Source organism: Rhineura floridana, chromosome 16, assembly GCF_030035675.1.
Source record: "Rhineura floridana isolate rRhiFlo1 chromosome 16, rRhiFlo1.hap2, whole genome shotgun sequence".
Taxonomy (NCBI): domain Eukaryota; kingdom Metazoa; phylum Chordata; class Lepidosauria; order Squamata; family Rhineuridae; genus Rhineura; species Rhineura floridana.
The window spans coordinates 7,987,644-8,005,249 of record NC_084495.1 but is presented as its reverse complement, the minus strand read 5'-3'; the positions used below and the strand labels follow the sequence as shown (position 1 = coordinate 8,005,249).

At 41.1% G+C, this 17,606-nt stretch overlaps 2 protein-coding genes across 4 annotated transcripts in view; one reads left to right on the top strand and one right to left on the bottom strand.

Annotated features, from left to right (window-relative positions):
• LOC133371212 (pre-mRNA 3'-end-processing factor FIP1-like) overlaps positions 1–2,935 on the top strand; it is a 63,424-nt gene extending 60,489 nt beyond the window's left edge. For both annotated transcript variants that reach the window (XM_061598391.1, XM_061598390.1), the window contains exons 15-16: positions 848–1,006; positions 1,700–2,935. In XM_061598391.1, the coding sequence (XP_061454375.1) occupies positions 848–1,006; positions 1,700–1,832 (292 nt within the window). In that variant the 3' untranslated portion in view covers positions 1,833–2,935. The remainder of the gene's footprint in view (positions 1–847; positions 1,007–1,699) is intronic.
• Positions 2,936–8,118: 5,183 nt separating this feature from the next.
• Positions 8,119–17,606, bottom strand: part of LOC133371327 (ligand of Numb protein X 2-like) — a 60,809-nt gene continuing 51,321 nt past the window's right edge. For both annotated transcript variants that reach the window (XM_061598628.1, XM_061598629.1), the window contains 3 exons: positions 17,146–17,374; positions 10,077–10,235; positions 8,119–9,459 (listed from right to left, as the gene is read on the bottom strand). In XM_061598628.1, the coding sequence (XP_061454612.1) occupies positions 9,324–9,459; positions 10,077–10,235; positions 17,146–17,374 (524 nt within the window). In that variant the 3' untranslated portion in view covers positions 8,119–9,323. The remainder of the gene's footprint in view (positions 9,460–10,076; positions 10,236–17,145; positions 17,375–17,606) is intronic.

Genomic DNA, 17,606 nt, shown 5'->3' with positions numbered 1-17,606 from the left:
TCTATTTGGGAACAAAATTTTGACTGGCAAGAACACACCCAATGTATTTCATGGGCACTGCTTTCAAAGGCGAATCCACAAATCTTGTCACTGGTCAGCCTTCCTGCTTTGCATTGTGATGTTCTGCTCTCTTATCCCCTATAACCCAAAGCTTAAAAAAGAAAATTTCTGTTTTCCTGGCAGTGTGTGTGTGTTGGGGGGGGGGCTTGCTTCAGAAACCTCAGGCTATTAGAGTTGGTGAGCAAAGAATGTGTATAGTTTTCTCACAAATAAACCTTTCAAAGAAGAGCAGCGACTACTTTGGGAGGGAATTGTAGGAAGAAAAGGCAAGGACACAGACATACTGACAGTTTAAACAGCTCATTAGAATTCAGACCACAGTTCTGAATTCCCAATAAGGAACAGAAGTTCTAGGGGTGGGGAAACTCCGGGACAATCATGGCCCCTGGGATCCAGTTTGGCCAGCAAGGCCATTTTTCCCAAGTGACATCAGCTGATGGGCGAGAGGGCAGGGTTTTAATCCTGTTCCCAGCAGAGAACAAGGTCACACAGCCATGGTAGCAGGATTTAGCATTAAAGCCTTGTGCAAAAGTGTCAAAAGTGTTAGTTCAAAGAGGCTTCTGCAAAGGCTTTAAGATGGCTCCTGCACTCATTGCTCAGATGAGAGCATGTGTGCTGTCTTAGAGCCTTTTCCAAGTCTTCCTCCTTTCCCTTTAAATCTCCAATCTCAGACTTAAAAGGGAAACAAGGGATTTTGACAGGTGGGCAGTGAAAAATAGTATTTAAATTTTTCTTCTTGTTAGGCACAAAGTCTCTTCTCTAACTCACCATATGACATTCCTTTCAGTGATGACGAAAGATATCGTTACTATAGCCGAGAGCGCAGTTATGACTTTGAGAGGGACTACTGCAGGAGCAGAGATCGTAGTCGGGAGCGAGAAGATCGTCACCGGGAGCGAAGGCACAGAGACAAAGAAGAGGGCAGCAAACACAAATCATCACGGCGGTAAGGCTTTTCCCATCAGTAGGTTGGGTTCTCCAACTGGAATCAGGCCAAGGAACATTAACTTCTGTAGGGGGAAACTGTGTTCCAATCTGGTTTCTAGTGCCAAATACATTTTCAGTCTCCTCCTTGCACCAGCTGAAGCTTTCAGACACTCGGAGGCAATCCCACAGAGTTTGTTAGCTGTAGCATTGGGGTTATAATGTTTGAAAAACAAGTCTGCATACTGTGGAGCATACCTGCCTTCCATTGCATCATTCAGGTGCAGCGATGACTGCAGGAACACCATGGCTATGATACAAGTGAGGAGGATGGGGAACTGAACTCCCTTCAGTGATGGGAGTCCCTGTTTCCTCCCTTTGAGGCAAAAATTCACTGATCACTGTTAACCTCAGTCTCTTCTGGACTGACAAAAGGGCTGATCTTCCTGACGTACCATCTGTTCCCCCATCAGAACTTTTTCCTAGCATGTGGGAAAGGGCCTCTTGCTGCTTTATTTTTAACTCCATACTGTTAACTGTTTCATTTTATACACTGTAATCTCCCTTGTGTTGAGCTGTTGGGATTGGCAGTATTAGAAAAACGCGAAGATGAACTTGCCTGATTTCTTGCTAAAAGCCCCAGCACCACCAATGATTCAGTTGTATTTCTGTGATAAGGAGCTGAATATTCTTCTCATATCTTATCCCATCTTAGTAAGCAGCATGAGAGCGAGGAAGGTGAAAGCCACAGGCGTCACAAGCACAAAAAGAACAAGCGCAGTAAGGAAGAGAAGGAAGTATGTGAGGATGGTGCACTGGAGGGAAATGGACAGGATTCGAAGGAGTAGCAAATCTGTGATCCAAAAACAGTAGTGGCACCTCTACAGCCAGCCTATCTCCAGTGACTTTATGTTTTCTGAGGAAATAAATGGCTCAAACGACTGGGGACCAATCATGGATGTGAGTTACCCGTATGAGAAGTTGGATCGCATTCACAGTCAAGACTTTTGGAGAGAGAAAACTGTGGCAGCAACTGCAAACAAAGCACTGGGTGATTTCACATGTAGGTAAACTCAGTCTTGTCAGATCCTATGGCTTCTGATGGGAGATATTTTCTGCTGAAGCTAATGCATTAGAGTGTAGGACAATATTGGTAAATCATTTTTTTTATTTTTTAGAAGTAGAACAGTAACAGCCACATGGAGTTGGTTTGTTCAGAAAAGAAAAGTATTAGGTCCTCCTTATAGCCAGCTTAGAGTCTGGCTTCTATAAGCTAGTCCTACTTTCCCTGCCCATTTCTTACAGCTAGGGAAATCTCATTTCTACCAAGAAAAGTTTGGTGGAAAGTGTGAGAAGCCTACTCAGCTCACAGCTCAATGTGACGCTTTATGGACTAACAGGTTTCTACCCCAGGGAATGGGAGCCTTCAAAAGCTGAGTGTTCTACCTTGGCCAATTTCAATGGGCTTCCTTGTGAACTAAACAGGAGCATGGTCTCAGAAAGCCTGCCTTAAGTCGTTCAGTACAACCACTTGTTATAGCTATCGGTAGCCTCAGCTGTCAATGATAAACTTTTGACAATTCATTCACAAGTCACTGACAACACTTTTCATAGCTCTTAAAACATTAAATGTAGCCATATTTTTGTTTTGTTTGAAAAGAAGGTGAACAAGATCTTCAAATCTTGAAAAGATAATCACACTGATGTGTGCATCTCTCCTTTTTAAGTTATCTTTCACCTGCAGGAAATATTTAAAAACACTTCCTAAAGTTATTTGAACTTTATATTTTTTTTTTTGTATTGTAATCATGCAAGTCTGGGTGTTTGTATGAAATTAACCACCTTGGAAACTTGAGCCAGTATACCATTGTATTTTAGTTTGTATGCTATGACAGTGCAGTGAGCGAGTAATTAAAAAACATGTGGGAAATAAAGCAACTTGTTTTGGAAATGTGGCTGGTTTCTGTTTAGTCTTGGAAAACTAACCGCTTGTCAGAAAGTAGTATTTTATCTCCATTGGAGAAACGGTGTATTTGCATAATAGTAATTTTCAAAGTGGTTTTCCTTAGAAACGTATGAGGGGTTCCCTGCTAAGATTATTAATGGTGGACACAGCCTTGAAAGAAAGCTTTCTGCTACTGATGTCCTATAATGTGCAACTGTAGAGGAGTGGCAGGTGTATTTATTCTAGGGGAGGGTGGATATCAGGCTTGTAGGAGCTCCTTTTTTTTACCTGAGACCCCTCAGGTAAAACTCCCCCCCCCCGCCATTTCAACAGTATACAGTAGTTTAGGTAGAATGGGAGTCATTTTGTTGCCTCTTTTGTTAAGCAATTGGGAATTAAATCCGTTCCATCTACCCAACCCTGTATTAAGGTTACTCAACTGACGTAGTACAATGGTAAATCCTGACATCCATGTTGTCACGTTATTCACATCCACTTCTCAAAAGTGTCTCCAATGCTGCTGGGCACATCTGGGCAGCTAAAACTGACTGCAGACATTTCATAACAAGGTAGGTAAGATGCTACATTTTTAAACAGGATTCCTTTTTAAAACATTGGGTTAAAGCAGTGGAGAAATATGTCTTTCAGTGCTCTAAAGCTTCTTTAAGAGTAGGAGCCATCTATCATGTGATGAATGGCAAAGGTTTTGATGAACCCATTCTATAATTGAAATATTTATAAATAAATTCAAAGTTCTTGCATAAAGTCAGATAAAAGCCATCCCAATAACCGATTCAGTTCCAAAGATGCTTAGGTGCTTGTCTTCGTTGTTTAGTCTTGACTTCGCAGCCATCAAACTCCCCCTCTTCCCCAAATTAAGTACCAACTCCAGAAGTCTATTTACACAAGCAGTGGTCTTTAAGATAACAGACCCTATTGTTTTATATGTGCCTGCAGCGAAGGAGAGGTTGAAGGAGAGTCTAAGATTAAGTTATGGGCTTTTCTCTCAACTCCTCCATGGACCAGGGGGACCAGGCAAGTATGCACATTAAGAACCCTTGTTGCTTATCTACCTATATTAAGTGCCTTACAAAAGTAATCAGACCCCTGACCAATGCTCTCATACTACTGAATTGCAAATGGTATATTGTAATTTCATCCTGCATGATATTTTATTTTGAAACACTGAAACTCAAAATGAATTATTGTAAGGTGACACTGGTTTTATGTTGGAAATGTCTATAAGAAACACAAACTGACACATGTTGCTTGCATAAGTATTCAACCTCCACACATTAATATTTGGTAGAGCCACCTTTCACTGCAATAACAGATTATCTTTTGGGGGAGGTATGCACCAGCTTTGCACACAGTGTCGGAGGGATTTTGGCCTATTCTTCTTGGTGGATTCGCTCAGGTTCAGGTTGGCTGGACGTCACTTGTGGACTGCAATTTTCAAAGAGTGTCACAGATTCTTAACGGGATTGAGATCAGGACTTTGACTGGACCACTGTAGGACATTCACCTTTTTGTTCTTGAGCCACTCCAGTGTTGCTTTGGCCTTGCGCTTGGGATCATTGTCCTGCTGAAAGGTGAATTTCCTCCCAAGCTTCAGTTTTTTAGTGGACTGAAGCAGGTTCTCTTGTAGTATTTTCCTGTATTTAGCTCCATCCATTCTTCCTTCAGTTTTAACAAGATGCCCAGTCTTTGCTGATGAGAAGCGTCCCCATAGCATGATGCTGCCACCACCATACTTCACTGTATGGATGGTGTGTCTTGAGGCATGGGCAGTGTTAGGTTTGCGCCACACATGGCGCTTTTGAGTTTTGGCCAAAAAACTCTTACCTTGGTCTCATCTGACCACAAAACCTTTTCCCACAGGCAAACTCCAGACGTGCTTTCAGATGGTACTTTTTGAGTAACAGCTTCTATCTTGTCACCCTCCCATACAGGCCAGTGTTATGCAGAGCTCAATATGGTTGACTGGTACACCACTACTCCACTCCCAGCCACTGAACTCTGTAGCTCCTTCAAAGTGATTGTTGGCCTCTCTGTGGCTTCTCTCACAAGTCTCATTTTAGCACTGTTTTGAGGGTCAGTCTTTTCCTGGCAGTGCTTGGGTGGTCCGATGCAGCTTCCACTTCCTGATTATTGATCCAAGTGTACTCACTGGGATATCCAAACCCTTGAATATTATTTTGTACCCTTTTCCTAATCTATGCATTTGTATTACATTATCATTCTATAGAATGCTCTTTGGTCTTCATTTTCCTTCAGATCTGCAGCCTGATCCTTCAACAGCCTGATCCTTCAACCAATGATCCTTCAGCAGTGGGGTTTTTATCCTGACAATGTGACAGCAACTTTAATGGTTCAAAGGTAAGGTAATTGTGTCCTCGATAGGGCAATTTCTTTCAACTGTCTAAATTGGGAGCTTCCGCAGCACCGGGGTTGAATACTTATGCAAGCAACATGTTTCATTTTTTTATGTTTCTTACAAACATTTCCCAAATTAAAACCAATGTCACCTTACAATAATTGATTTTGAGTTTCAGTATTTCAAAATAAAATATCATACAGAACGAAATTACAGTGTACCATTTCTAATTCAGTAATATGAGAGCATTGGGCAGGGGTCTGATTGCAAGGCACTATAGTGGGTGATCCCAAGGTAAACTGGCAGTACATTGTGACAAACTCTTTAATTCCTTTATCACAGGCCAGTTGTGACAGGGATGCTACATGCTAAGAGAGCCCATCTGATCAGAACAAAATACCCAAACAGCTTCAATAACGTCAGAATAATTTATAAATGCATCAAAATAACAAAGCTGTTAACAATGTACTACGAATTCTTTGGTGCAAAGCAATATAGATTTCCTGTGATTGTTAAAGGCACTTTGAAATAAAACTAAGGCTGAGGAAACACATTTTCTTCATTTGGAAAAGGCATGTGATTATTTTTACAGCTATTGTGAGGAGCAAAGAAGGAAGCCACAATGCCAACCCCTATCAATATTCCAGGCAGATGTCAATGACGATTCCCTTTAAAACCATACTTTAACAAATAGGCATTAAGTCTCAATGTTCATGCTGTGATATTGTCATGGGTGCATCACCTTCATGTGAAAATCACATGCTGCATACTGTAGATCAATGCTCTCTCAAACATGGCAATAGCAACAGCCTGCCACATCCAAATGAGGCAATGAGGACATTTAATTTAGAGACTGCAACATTTGCATCATCCTTCAGGTCCTTTTGGGGACTTTTAACAAGGCCAGCCCATTGTGAAAACTGACCACTGTACTCCTATTTCACATAGTTATTGCTATGGAAGTTGCAACAGACTACCAGATGAAGACCACTGAGTGCTTATCTGATGATTAAAAAAACATATGAGTGCAGTATCTACCAGCAGACACAACCATCTCCTGAGATGTGTGTGTGTGTGTATATATATACACACACACATAAACCTCATACCAGCATACAGAAATGCTGAGTCAAGAATTGTTTTAAACATGACACTTGCCCTGTAGAGAGCAGGTAAAGTAAGTACTTTTCAGCGGCTTCTGTGTCAGGGTAAAGACTTCCAGTTATCTAAATAGATTCTGCAATCTATGATCTCGGAGCTCTTTTAATATGACAAGGGGAGCAGGCCACATTGTCATTTGTAAGAACATTTCCTCAACCTGATTGTATCTCTCATACAAGGACAGAAGATACAGTATATTCTGGTAGATACAGAATCTACATGGAACAGAGTCTATGCTTAAGAAACCAGCTTACAGTAGTAGTTTAGGGAAGAAGAGAGAAGATTACTAAGATTAAAAGGTGGAAGTTTCAATCCTCAGTTCTGTTAACATTAGGATTTCCATTCCCTGGCCCCCAGCAACTGCATAGTTGTATTTTACATACAGATGCAGTTTTTCCTACATCTGTGTTTCAACTGAGTAGCCCAGTTTAATTTCTGCCTGCCACACAACTGTTAATAGCAGAGTCTCTATGAAGAAAAAGGGTGGTATATCTACTTCAATGTTTTTTCATCCTTTATGATCCAAGCGGGAGAGCCCTATTACTGAAAGGAACGACATATTTTCAAAAATCACATTCAGGGTGGGAAAAAGACAACAGGAAAGTGGAGAGGGTGCTTTGAGTGGGTCCTTCCAAGTTACACAAGAGTGCCACAATTAACACTTATTCATCTCCCTTTCCAGCAGGGACACAACTAAATAGTACAGTGGCAACATCCAGTCCAGATTCTGTACAGAGCGTGTGTTTTCTCCTCCAGTTCTGTGACCAGCAGTGTAAGCATGGCCAGGAAAATATATAATAAAAGTATTGGAGAGGGAAAGGAAGCTGTGCTTTAAATTATTTTTAAATAAAGCTGTGGACAACTATGGGCTTCTGAAGGCCCAACTTCTTGTTCAAATACTAATAGACTTACATCTACAGCATTTAAGAACTCCTGCTAACAAATCTTGTTCTCCATTACTCTATAATGATTTTAATAACTATGGACTCACTGCAGCTTCATATCTGCATACGTTAGCCATTCCAAAGTACAGAAGAGCATTTAGCCTTACTCACTTTAATGTGTTGCCACCAGCACTATTAGAAGGATGATTTAGTAAGATCCTGGTTAAGGAACGGATATGTTCCTCTAGTGCTGGAAGAATAGAATCTGTTGAACATGTCCTCTTATATTGCAACATGTATAAGGAATGCAGAAAGAAGCTAATTCTTCCATTATTAACAGCCTTTTCTGGAAATAACTCCAAAACTTAGGTACTAATTTGTTTAAGGGATGTGTCCTCTTGTATCACTCAAAGGGTTTTAAGTTTTTTATGACCTCAGTGCAAATTAGGGGGAAATGTTGCTATCCTTCTGAGAGAAAGAGTTCTACAAAACCATACTGCTCTCACGTCACCTTTTAACTATCTTTTATATGCTTTATATAAACTCTGGTCTGTGGCCGTAATAAATGATTGATTGAGATAAATTATGTCTCTCTCTTTTACACACACACACACACACACACACACACACACACACACACACACACACACACACACACACACACACACACACACACACACACACACACACACACACACACACACACACACACACACACACACACACACACACACACACACACACACACACACACACACACACACACACACACACACACACACACACACACACACACACACACACACACACACACACACACACACACACACACACACACACACACACACACACACACACCCTTCTGCTGCTATCACATCTATTTTGGCCCTACCATTTGCTCACTGAAAGTCTTGATGCAGAAAGACTTCTTCAGTCTTTGCATGCAGCCTCCATTGTTAGCAGAGACACAAGGGCCATCCATTTGATTTCCTTCATGTTGCAGAATTTTCCCATGCAATTGTTTGAATGCCAAACCCCAACTCTATCAGAGGTTATTTCTTTCCTTTCTGCAGTGACTGATGGTTGTTATGAAGACAGCACTCTTGCTGTGCTTAAACTTGTACTTTGTTGGGGGGGGCAAATGGGAAAGAGATGTAACTTGCTACCCAACAGTTCCTAGTTTGCAACAAGCACAGATGTCACAAATAAATGGCGAGAGATTTCTATGCACTAATGCATCAATACAAACATTATTCCACTGGTCCTATACCTCATTCTCAACAGCAATGAAGATCCAGTCTTCAGCCACAAAGCTAGTGCATCATGGCATCACATTAGTTCACCATGTCCTCACACAGAGAGAACAAATGCTCAGAGACTAGTTTTACATTGCAAATGGCCTCACGTTTAAGACGGCAGAGCTGAAAAAAGGGGAAGAGCATCTTGTGACTCTTACCCAAATGATGAAATTTACATTCCCTTTCCACCTAGCATGGAAAGGGCCAATCGCTCCTGTAAGACAGAACTTAATGACCAGTTGCTGTATTTATTGGTCAACATCTTTAAAGTGATCAAAGTTAAATATTAGCCAGCATTTACCAAGTATATCAGGGAACACAGGTAATCCTGCAAACCTTTTTTACAGGCGTCTCTTGCAATCATTTACCTAATCAGGATTAAAATAGGAGTTCAGAAGAAGCAGGCAGTGGCTCAGGGTTCATACATAAGGACATAAAAACACAAAAATCATAAATGACAAAACTAATTGATCATTGAAGCAAGACTTCTGTCTGCCAGGGAGTTGGGTAAAAAGAAAAATCAATCAAGCTAAATTTGCCTGTGGCATAGGAATAGGATTCCAGATGATGATCTTGAGAACAGCAGTCTTAAACCAGCTCACTGCTTCCTTGGTTGATTCATCTCCTTGAAACCTGGCACAAAACTAGTTCCCAAATTAAACTAAGTTTACATCTTACACAAGGCTTCCAGGCCAGGACACTACGGTAAGAGTTACTTTATTCCGTTGTTCCTTCAGCATGGGAATCAGCTCACCATTGCTCATTCCTACAGCAGACACTCCATTTACAGCCACAATTTCATCCCCACATCTAGTTAGGAAAGAGGAAACACCACAGTTAGTTAGGGTACAGCAATGTCAATTACTACAGCATTAATTAAGGTATGCACTAATTGTGCTAAAGCACCAGGGATGCTACTTAGCAAAAATGACAGACTTAGTAATGCATTTTAAGAAACAAACTAAATCATTAGAAACTCCTCTGAGCCCAAAGAACTTGCCCATTGTGAGGTGACTGCCCGTTACATAATTGATGAATCTGGCCTTGCCTCTTTCAAAGCAGCCTCCATTGTAGGCAAGTAATTAGGGATCCCAATGCAGAGAGGAAACAGGGTTACCTGCCCTCAGGGATTTACTTCTCTGGCCTTGTATCTTCTCATCAGTCTCTACTGGAGATGGCTAATTCTTCCCTGTTTTTGCACCAGGTGTTAGGGGACGATCTGCAGAGGCACAGCAGAAGGACCTGCCCTCAAGGTGACCGCACACTGAGTTTCTATGCAAGTCATTCCTCTGGGCTTGTTTACACTAAGAGCTGAAAAACCCACCTCATCTTGATTAACTGGGGTGGACGTTTTATCAAAAAGGGAGTCACATCAGGGATTTATAAAGAAGGCAAAAGTAATAGAAGCAACAGCGTTATGTACATACTTCAGCCTTCTGTCCCAGAAGGCAGGTGTTCCAGGCACAATGGTTTTAATGAAGAACGGCTGGTTCCCTTTGTTTTCTTCAAACCCACCGACTATGCTGAACCCCCAGCTCTCAGAGTTGCTTTTATGCAAGATAATATCTTGACAGCAGTGGAGGTGGCTGAAACAGAAAGCATAGTCAGAGAAAGCTCTTTGTCTTCCATGAAGCCCACTCTCTCTTTTTTATGTGGGAGATGTATTATCTTTCACCTATACAGCATTCCTGCCTTCACCCCATCTAGTGTCAGAGTAAGCTAAAAAGGAAATGCCAAGTCTGTGTTACATCTGAGCATCCCTTGCAATCAATATGATTATGAGATCATTAGCACCAGCTTGAAGATCAAATATCTGGTTTCCAACAGATCAGGTACCAGAAACAAGGACTCGATTCAACATGCAGGTTCTTTGATGGAAAGCAAATATCATGTTGGAAAAGACCACCTTGATCAAATACACAATCTGGGACCTTTCTGTGTATGGGAGTTTTGTGCTTCCTCCTCCCCTCTGTTGAAGTGCTTTCCATGTCTCTTTATGGTGTTAATCGAGGCTTCGGCTACAGACCATGGCTAATATAAATTAGGTTCCTTCGTAATAACGTTTAGTAAACTCACTTCAAACTATGTCTACAGTTTCTGGTTTATAAGAGCATTATAGCTTGTGTTGGTGCACACGTTAACAGCTGGAAGGGAAACATTTCTGTAGAGAAGGAGTGAGGAAGGGGAAAGGAGCACACATTGCAGGGAGCCAGGGTTATGCTGTGAAATGCCTACACGTGACCTTGGCTGGAAAGGGTTCTTTTCCATTCTTTTCACCTTATTAATTTTTCAGAGATTGTAAAAATGTTGGGGCCAAACCAAAATGTGAGTGCAATTTTCATAAACATTTTTAGAAGCACCAAAAAATAATCTTACTTCAAAATGGGTCAAAAGCGTTCACCTGTTCAGGAAGCCTTGCCCACACACCAAACTGACTGTTTGCCTTAGCTGAAATCAACATGTAGTCAACTCTGATTGGCCATGTAGAATAATATCATCCCATTCACTATGTGATCCCCAAATGGCTGCTCATGTGACTAATTGAGGAAGATGTAATGAGAAGAAAAATGGCAATGAAGCAGCATCAGGCAGGGAAAACAAAATCAGCAAATAAGCCAGGGGGGATGGCAATGAGACTCTAACAAACAAGGCTGAAAATATTTCAACCCTCCTCTTCCCTGCACTCAAAAAGCACGGTTTCTATTTGGGGGTTGAAAGTAGAAAAACATGTATCATAGCTTCAGTAAAGATACTGCAGTTCCAACCATGCAGACAAATAGGGTTCTGGAAGGACACACAGTTTGCTTTTGTATCAGGCCACAAACTGCCAGCATCAGAGTGCAACAATCCATACATACTATGCAACAAAAAAGGTCTAGAATAAAACTAGAAAGCCACTGGTGGCTTGACTCACACAGAGGTGGACAAAGCAGTTATAAATTGATGAAGTCAAGGTCAATGGACTAATGCAGAACTACCAAAACATCAGCCCTGCTAACTCTAAAATGATGAAAAAAGTCCTCCAAGGTGCTGAAGTCATAAGTTCTTAACATGCAGTTTTGAGTTTCTGGGCCTTTTAAAGTATGGTATGGATATTTTAAAACTTATTTACTATCAGTAATTTAGAATTTAACAGCAGATTTGTTGTTGTTATGTGCCTTCAAGTCGATTACAACTTATGGTGACCCTATGAATCAGTGATCTCCAGGAGCATCTGTCAGGAACCACCCTGTTCAGATCTTGTAAGTTCAGGTCTGTGGCTTCCTTTATGGAATTAATCCATCTCCTGTTTAGCCTTCCTCTTTTCCTACTCCCTTCTGTTTTTCCCAGCATTACTGGCTTTTCTAGTGAATCATGTCTTCTCATGTGTTCAAAGTATGACAACCTCAGTTTCATCATTTTAGCTTCTAGTGGCAGTTCTGGTTTAATTTGTTCTAACACCCAATTATTTGTCTTTTTCGCAGTCCATGGTATCTGCAAAGCTCTCCTCCAACACCACATTTCGAATGAGTTGATTTTTGTCTTACCCGCTTTTTCCACTGTCCTACTTTCACATCCATACATAGAGATCGGGAATACCATGGTCTGAATGATCCTGACTTTAGTGTTCAGGGATACATCTTTGCATTTGAGGACCTTTCCTAGTCCTCCCATAGCTGCCCTCCCCAGGCCTAGCCTTCTTCTGATTTCTTGACTACTGTCTCCATTTTGGTTAATGACTGTGCCAAGGTATTGATAATCCTTGACAAGTTCAGTGTCCTCATTGTCAACTTTAAGGTTACATAAATCTTCTGTTGTCATTACTTTAGTCTTCTTGACATTGAGCTGTAGTTTGTGCTTTCCTCTTTAACTTTCATCAGCATTCGTTTCAAATCATTACTGGTTTCTGCTAGTAGTATGGTATCGTCTGCATATCTTAAATTATTCATATTTCTCCCTCTAGTTTTCACACCTCCTTCATCTTGGTCCAATCCCGCTTTCTGTATGATATGTTCTGTGTATAGATTAAACCAATAGGGTGATAAAATGCACCCCTGTCTCACACCCTTTCCGATGGGGAACCAGTTTCTCCATATTCCGTCCTTACAGTAGCCTTTTGTCCAGAGTATAGGTTGCACACCAGAACAAACAGATGGTGTGGCACCCCTATTTCTTTTAAAGCATTCCATAGTTTTTCATGATCTACACAGTCAAAGGCTTTGCTGTAATCTATAAAGCACAGGGTGATTTCCTTCTGAAATTCCTTGGTCCGTTCCATTATGCAATGTATGTTTGCGATATGATCTCTGGTGCCTCTTTCCTTTCTAAATCCAGCTTGGATGTCTGGCATTTCTCGCTCCATATATGGTAAGAGCCTTTGTTGTAGAATCTTGGGCATTACTTTGCTTACATGGGATATTAAGGCAATAGTTTGATAATTACTGCATTCCCTGGGATCCCCTTCCTTTGGAATTGGGATATATATTGAACGCTTCCAGTCTGTGGGCCATTGTTTAGTTTTCCATATTTCTTGACAAATTTTTGTCAAAATTTGGACAGATTCAGTATTTTAAGTGCAGCTTTCACTTCACATTCTAAAATTTCTGGTTCTTCATCATATGGTTCCTCCATGAATGAAACTGTCATCCTGTTTTAAAGAAATCTTTTAAGTTGTAGAGTTATCTGCATAGTAACAAGAGTGGACAGTGTTGAGAAAGTATAGTAAGTAGCCAATTACAACATCTGTGTTCAGAGGCAATAATAAACCACAGTTTAGTGTTACAAGAATGAGACTAGCATGGTGTGGCCGTAAGGAGATTGGAAGCTTAATCTTCCATTTTAGCATATTGTATGAAAATGTCCGTTTGTGCTGAAAATGCCAGTCCCACATGGACTTTCCCCTCCTCTGCTTATTATGTGTAGGTATGGAAACATGTTCTATATTAGTATTGTGATGTTTTAAGGTCAGTCACTCATCAACTTCACCGAGTCCAGATTTCCCTTAAGATACCTATTGCTGCCACATACTGACTTAGAGAGAGCAGCAGGTCTCTCCCTCTGTATTATTAAAGTACCCAAGAAACTTGGAGTGAGATATTATTTACCTGAGAATCCACCCAGACCAGAACACACAGTTAAACCATAAACTTCTATTTAATTAAAGGGCAACATCCAGAAATAGTGGTCATTCCATAAAAGTTCTTATAGTTCTAGTTTCCTGACCTAACATAATTGTCTTAAGTTTCACAACCGCCATCCCAACTCTTTTAAATATATACTTTAACATCTCCCCTCATCTCATAGAATAAGAATCATAAAATAATAGAGTTGGAAGGAGCCTATAAGGCCATTGAGTCCAACCCCCTGCTCAATGCAGGAATCCAAATCAAAGCATTCCCGACAGATGGCTGTCCAGCTGCCTCTTCAATGCCTCCAGTGTCGGAGAGCCTACTACCTCTCTAGGTCATTGGTTCCATTGTCGTATGGCTCTAACAGTTAGGAAGTTTTTCCTGATGGCCAGTCAAAATCTGGCTTCCTGCAACTTGAGCCCATTATTCCGTGTCGTGCACTCTGGGACGATCGAGAAGAGATCCCAGCCCTCCTCTATGTGACAACCTTTCATGTACTTGAAGAGTGCTATCATATCTTCCCTCAGTCTTCTTTTCTCCAGGCTAAACATGCCCAGTTCTTTCAGTCTCTCCTCATAGGGCTTGGTTTCTAGTCCCCTGATCATCCTTGTTGCCTCCTCTGAACCCGTTCCAGTTTGTCTGCATCCTTCTTGAAGTGCGGAGACCAGAACTGGACGCAGTATTCAAGATGAGGCCTAACCACTGCTGAATAGAGGGGAACTAATACTTCATGCGATTTGGAAACTATATTTCTGTTAATGCAGCCTAATATAGCGTTTGCCTTTTTTGCAGCCACATCACACTGTTGGCTCATATTCAGGTTGTGATCAACGACAATTCCAAGATCCTTCTCAAATGTCGTATGGCTGAGCCAAGTATCCCCCATCTTATAACTGCATTTGGTTTCTTTTTCCTAAGTGTAGGACTTTGCATTTATCCCTGTTGAATTTCATTCTGTTGTTTTCAGCCCAATGCTCCAGCCTATCAAGGTCCCTTTGAATTTTCTTTCTGTCTTCCACGGTATTAGCTATGTCCCCCAATTTTGTATCATCTGCAAATTTGATAAGCATGCTCTGTACCTCCTCATCCGTTAATAAAAATATTGAAGAGCACTGGGCCCAGGACCAAGCCCTGTGGTACCCCACTTGTTACTTCCACCCAGTTTGAGAAGGAACTCAGTCACTCTTTGAGTACAATTCTGGAGCCAGCTGTGGATCCAACTTGATAATTGTTCCATCCAGCCCACATTTAGCTAGCTTGCTAATCAGAATATCATGGGAAACTTTGTCAAAAGCTTTGCTGAAGTCGAGATATATTATGTCCACAGCATTCCCACAGTCTACAAGGGAGGTTACCTGATCAAAAAATGAGATAAGATTGGTTTGGCAGGATTTATTCTTCATAAATCCATGTTGGCTCCTAGTAATCACTGTATTGCTTTCAAGGTGCTTACAGATTGTCTGCTTTATAATCTGCTCCAGAGTTTTTCCAGGGATTGATGTTAGGCTGACTGGTCTGTAGTTCCCCGGTTCCTCCTTTTTGCCCTTTTTGAAGATAGGGACAACATTCACTTTCCTCCACTCATCCGGCACTTCACCAGTCCTCCACGATTTCGCAAAGATAATAGAGAGCGGTTCTGAGAGTTCTTCAGCCAGTTCCTTCAATACTCTAGGATGCAGTTTATCGGGCCCTGACAATTTGAACTCATTCAAAGTGATTAGGTATTCTTTGACTGTCTGTCTGTCAAGCTCAAGCTCCAATCCTGCCCCTTCTACTTCATGTTTCCCAGGAGGGTCATAGTCCCTTTTTTGGGAGAAGACTGAGCCAAAGTAGGAATTGAGCACTTCTGCTTTTTGTCATCGGTTATCATTTTGCCTTCCTCATTGAGTAGCTGTGCCACCATTTCTTTTCTCTGTCTTTTACTATGGATGTACCTGAAGAAAGCTTTTTTGTTGCTTTTAGCATCCCTCGCTAACCACAGCTCATTCTCAGCTTTAGCCTTCCTGACACCATCCCTGCAATTCCATGATATCTGCCTGTACTCTTCCTTTGTGGTCTGGCTTTCTTTCCACTTCCTGTATGCGTCTTTTTTTGTTTTCAGGTCATCGCTAAGCTTTTTGTGAAGCTACATTGGCTTCTTCTGCTGTTTCCCCCCTTTTTTCCTTGTTGGAATTGCTTGCCATTGTGCTTTTAGAATTTCCTTTTTTAGAAACTTCTACCCACTCTCCCACTTCCACTCTCATGTCCCCCTGTCTCTCACAGTCACTCTGTTGCTCCGCAACCAACACACTCTATCTGTCATTCATTCTAATACCACACAACATTCAATTCCACTTCACTTCTGTCAATCATTCTTCCCCTAGCTGTTCTGTCACAACTTCGGTGTGTTTTCCTAGTCCCTCTCTACAACAATGGGGTGGCATCACACATTATGGACAAAAGAAAGAGAATCTGATGCAGGATTGCTGTTTTTTTACTACAAACTCACTTTCATCAACACATCTAGTACCATCCTGAGTTTTTTCTAGACTATATTTTGTAGTTTGATGAAGCCACAAAGGCCATACAAACTTGCTTTTTGCTCCTGCCTTCTAAGACACAGTGGCTCAGTTCAAACATTACATTAAATGGCGATTTGTGGTAATCATAGGTTAGAACTGAAACCATAGTTTGAGCTTTATCAGGTGACAATATGGCTTATTTTTAAAATTGCTTTATTTTTTAAAACATGTAAAGGCTTTTAGACCACAAAGTTGCCTCTCATAGAGATTTACAACCATATACAAATATAAACCCTGAAATCCAACAGTTAAACCAATTGGCAAGCCAACACAATAACCCATCTACCTCTAAAAAACAAGCCAGCATCCAATAACATATATTAGCCTTCCAAAGCCATGATGAAAAAATGGGACTGTAAGGCTCATTTAAGTTAGCTTGCTTTATCTCACTTGGGATTAGATTCCATTAATTGAGGGAGGGAGTGGCTTGTTGAGTCTTCCTTTGCTTTCTGTGCTCTCAGCTTTATAAGTTTGCTTCCATTTTCAGGGTAATGCAGCCTCTGGTAACAGGGAAATGACCCAAACACGATGGTTTTGTTAATTCAAACATCAGATTAAGCCATAGTTAAGCTACCTTTGGTCCAATGTCTTAGCTACTGGCTTTTGAGGACATTTTTAGGATTATTTTCAAGTATCATTTCTAAAAGGCATGGTGATCGGGAGTATTGAAAGCTTTGGCTTTCTTACGTGCTTAGTTTCATAGGTAAGACTACTGATCAAAGCAAGCAAGACTTTCATTTACAACATTTTAAGCAAAATAGATCAATCCAAAATGATGCTATTATCAGAAAAGTTTCCCATAGAGACACCAAACACATAATACTTACCTGGGCAATCCCAGCCACATGATCCAGAGAGGAGCCCAGCTAGCCCACCTGAATCCACTTTCTCTGGTTTCTGGTGTGTCAGTAGATTCAGATGCCCTCTCTGGTACTACAATTTCCAAGGCTTTCAATGCCACTGTGTGCAATGCTGCATTTGATTTCAGTGCAGTGACTGCTTCGTTGTAGCTCAGATGAGTCAAATCAATATTGTTTATACTCAGAAGTACATCTCCTGTCATACAAACAAAAAAAGGGACAGATTGCAACTAACTTTTTTAAAAAAATGTGTAACTCACTACTCTGAATCATTATTTGAAAATGGAAATGGACTGCCTTCAAGTCGATCCCGACTTATGGCGATCCTATGAATAGGTTTTCATGGTAAGTGGTATTCAGAGGGGGTTTACCATTGCCTCCCTCTGAGCTAGTCCTCCCCAGCTTGCCACAGCTGCACAAGCCAGCCC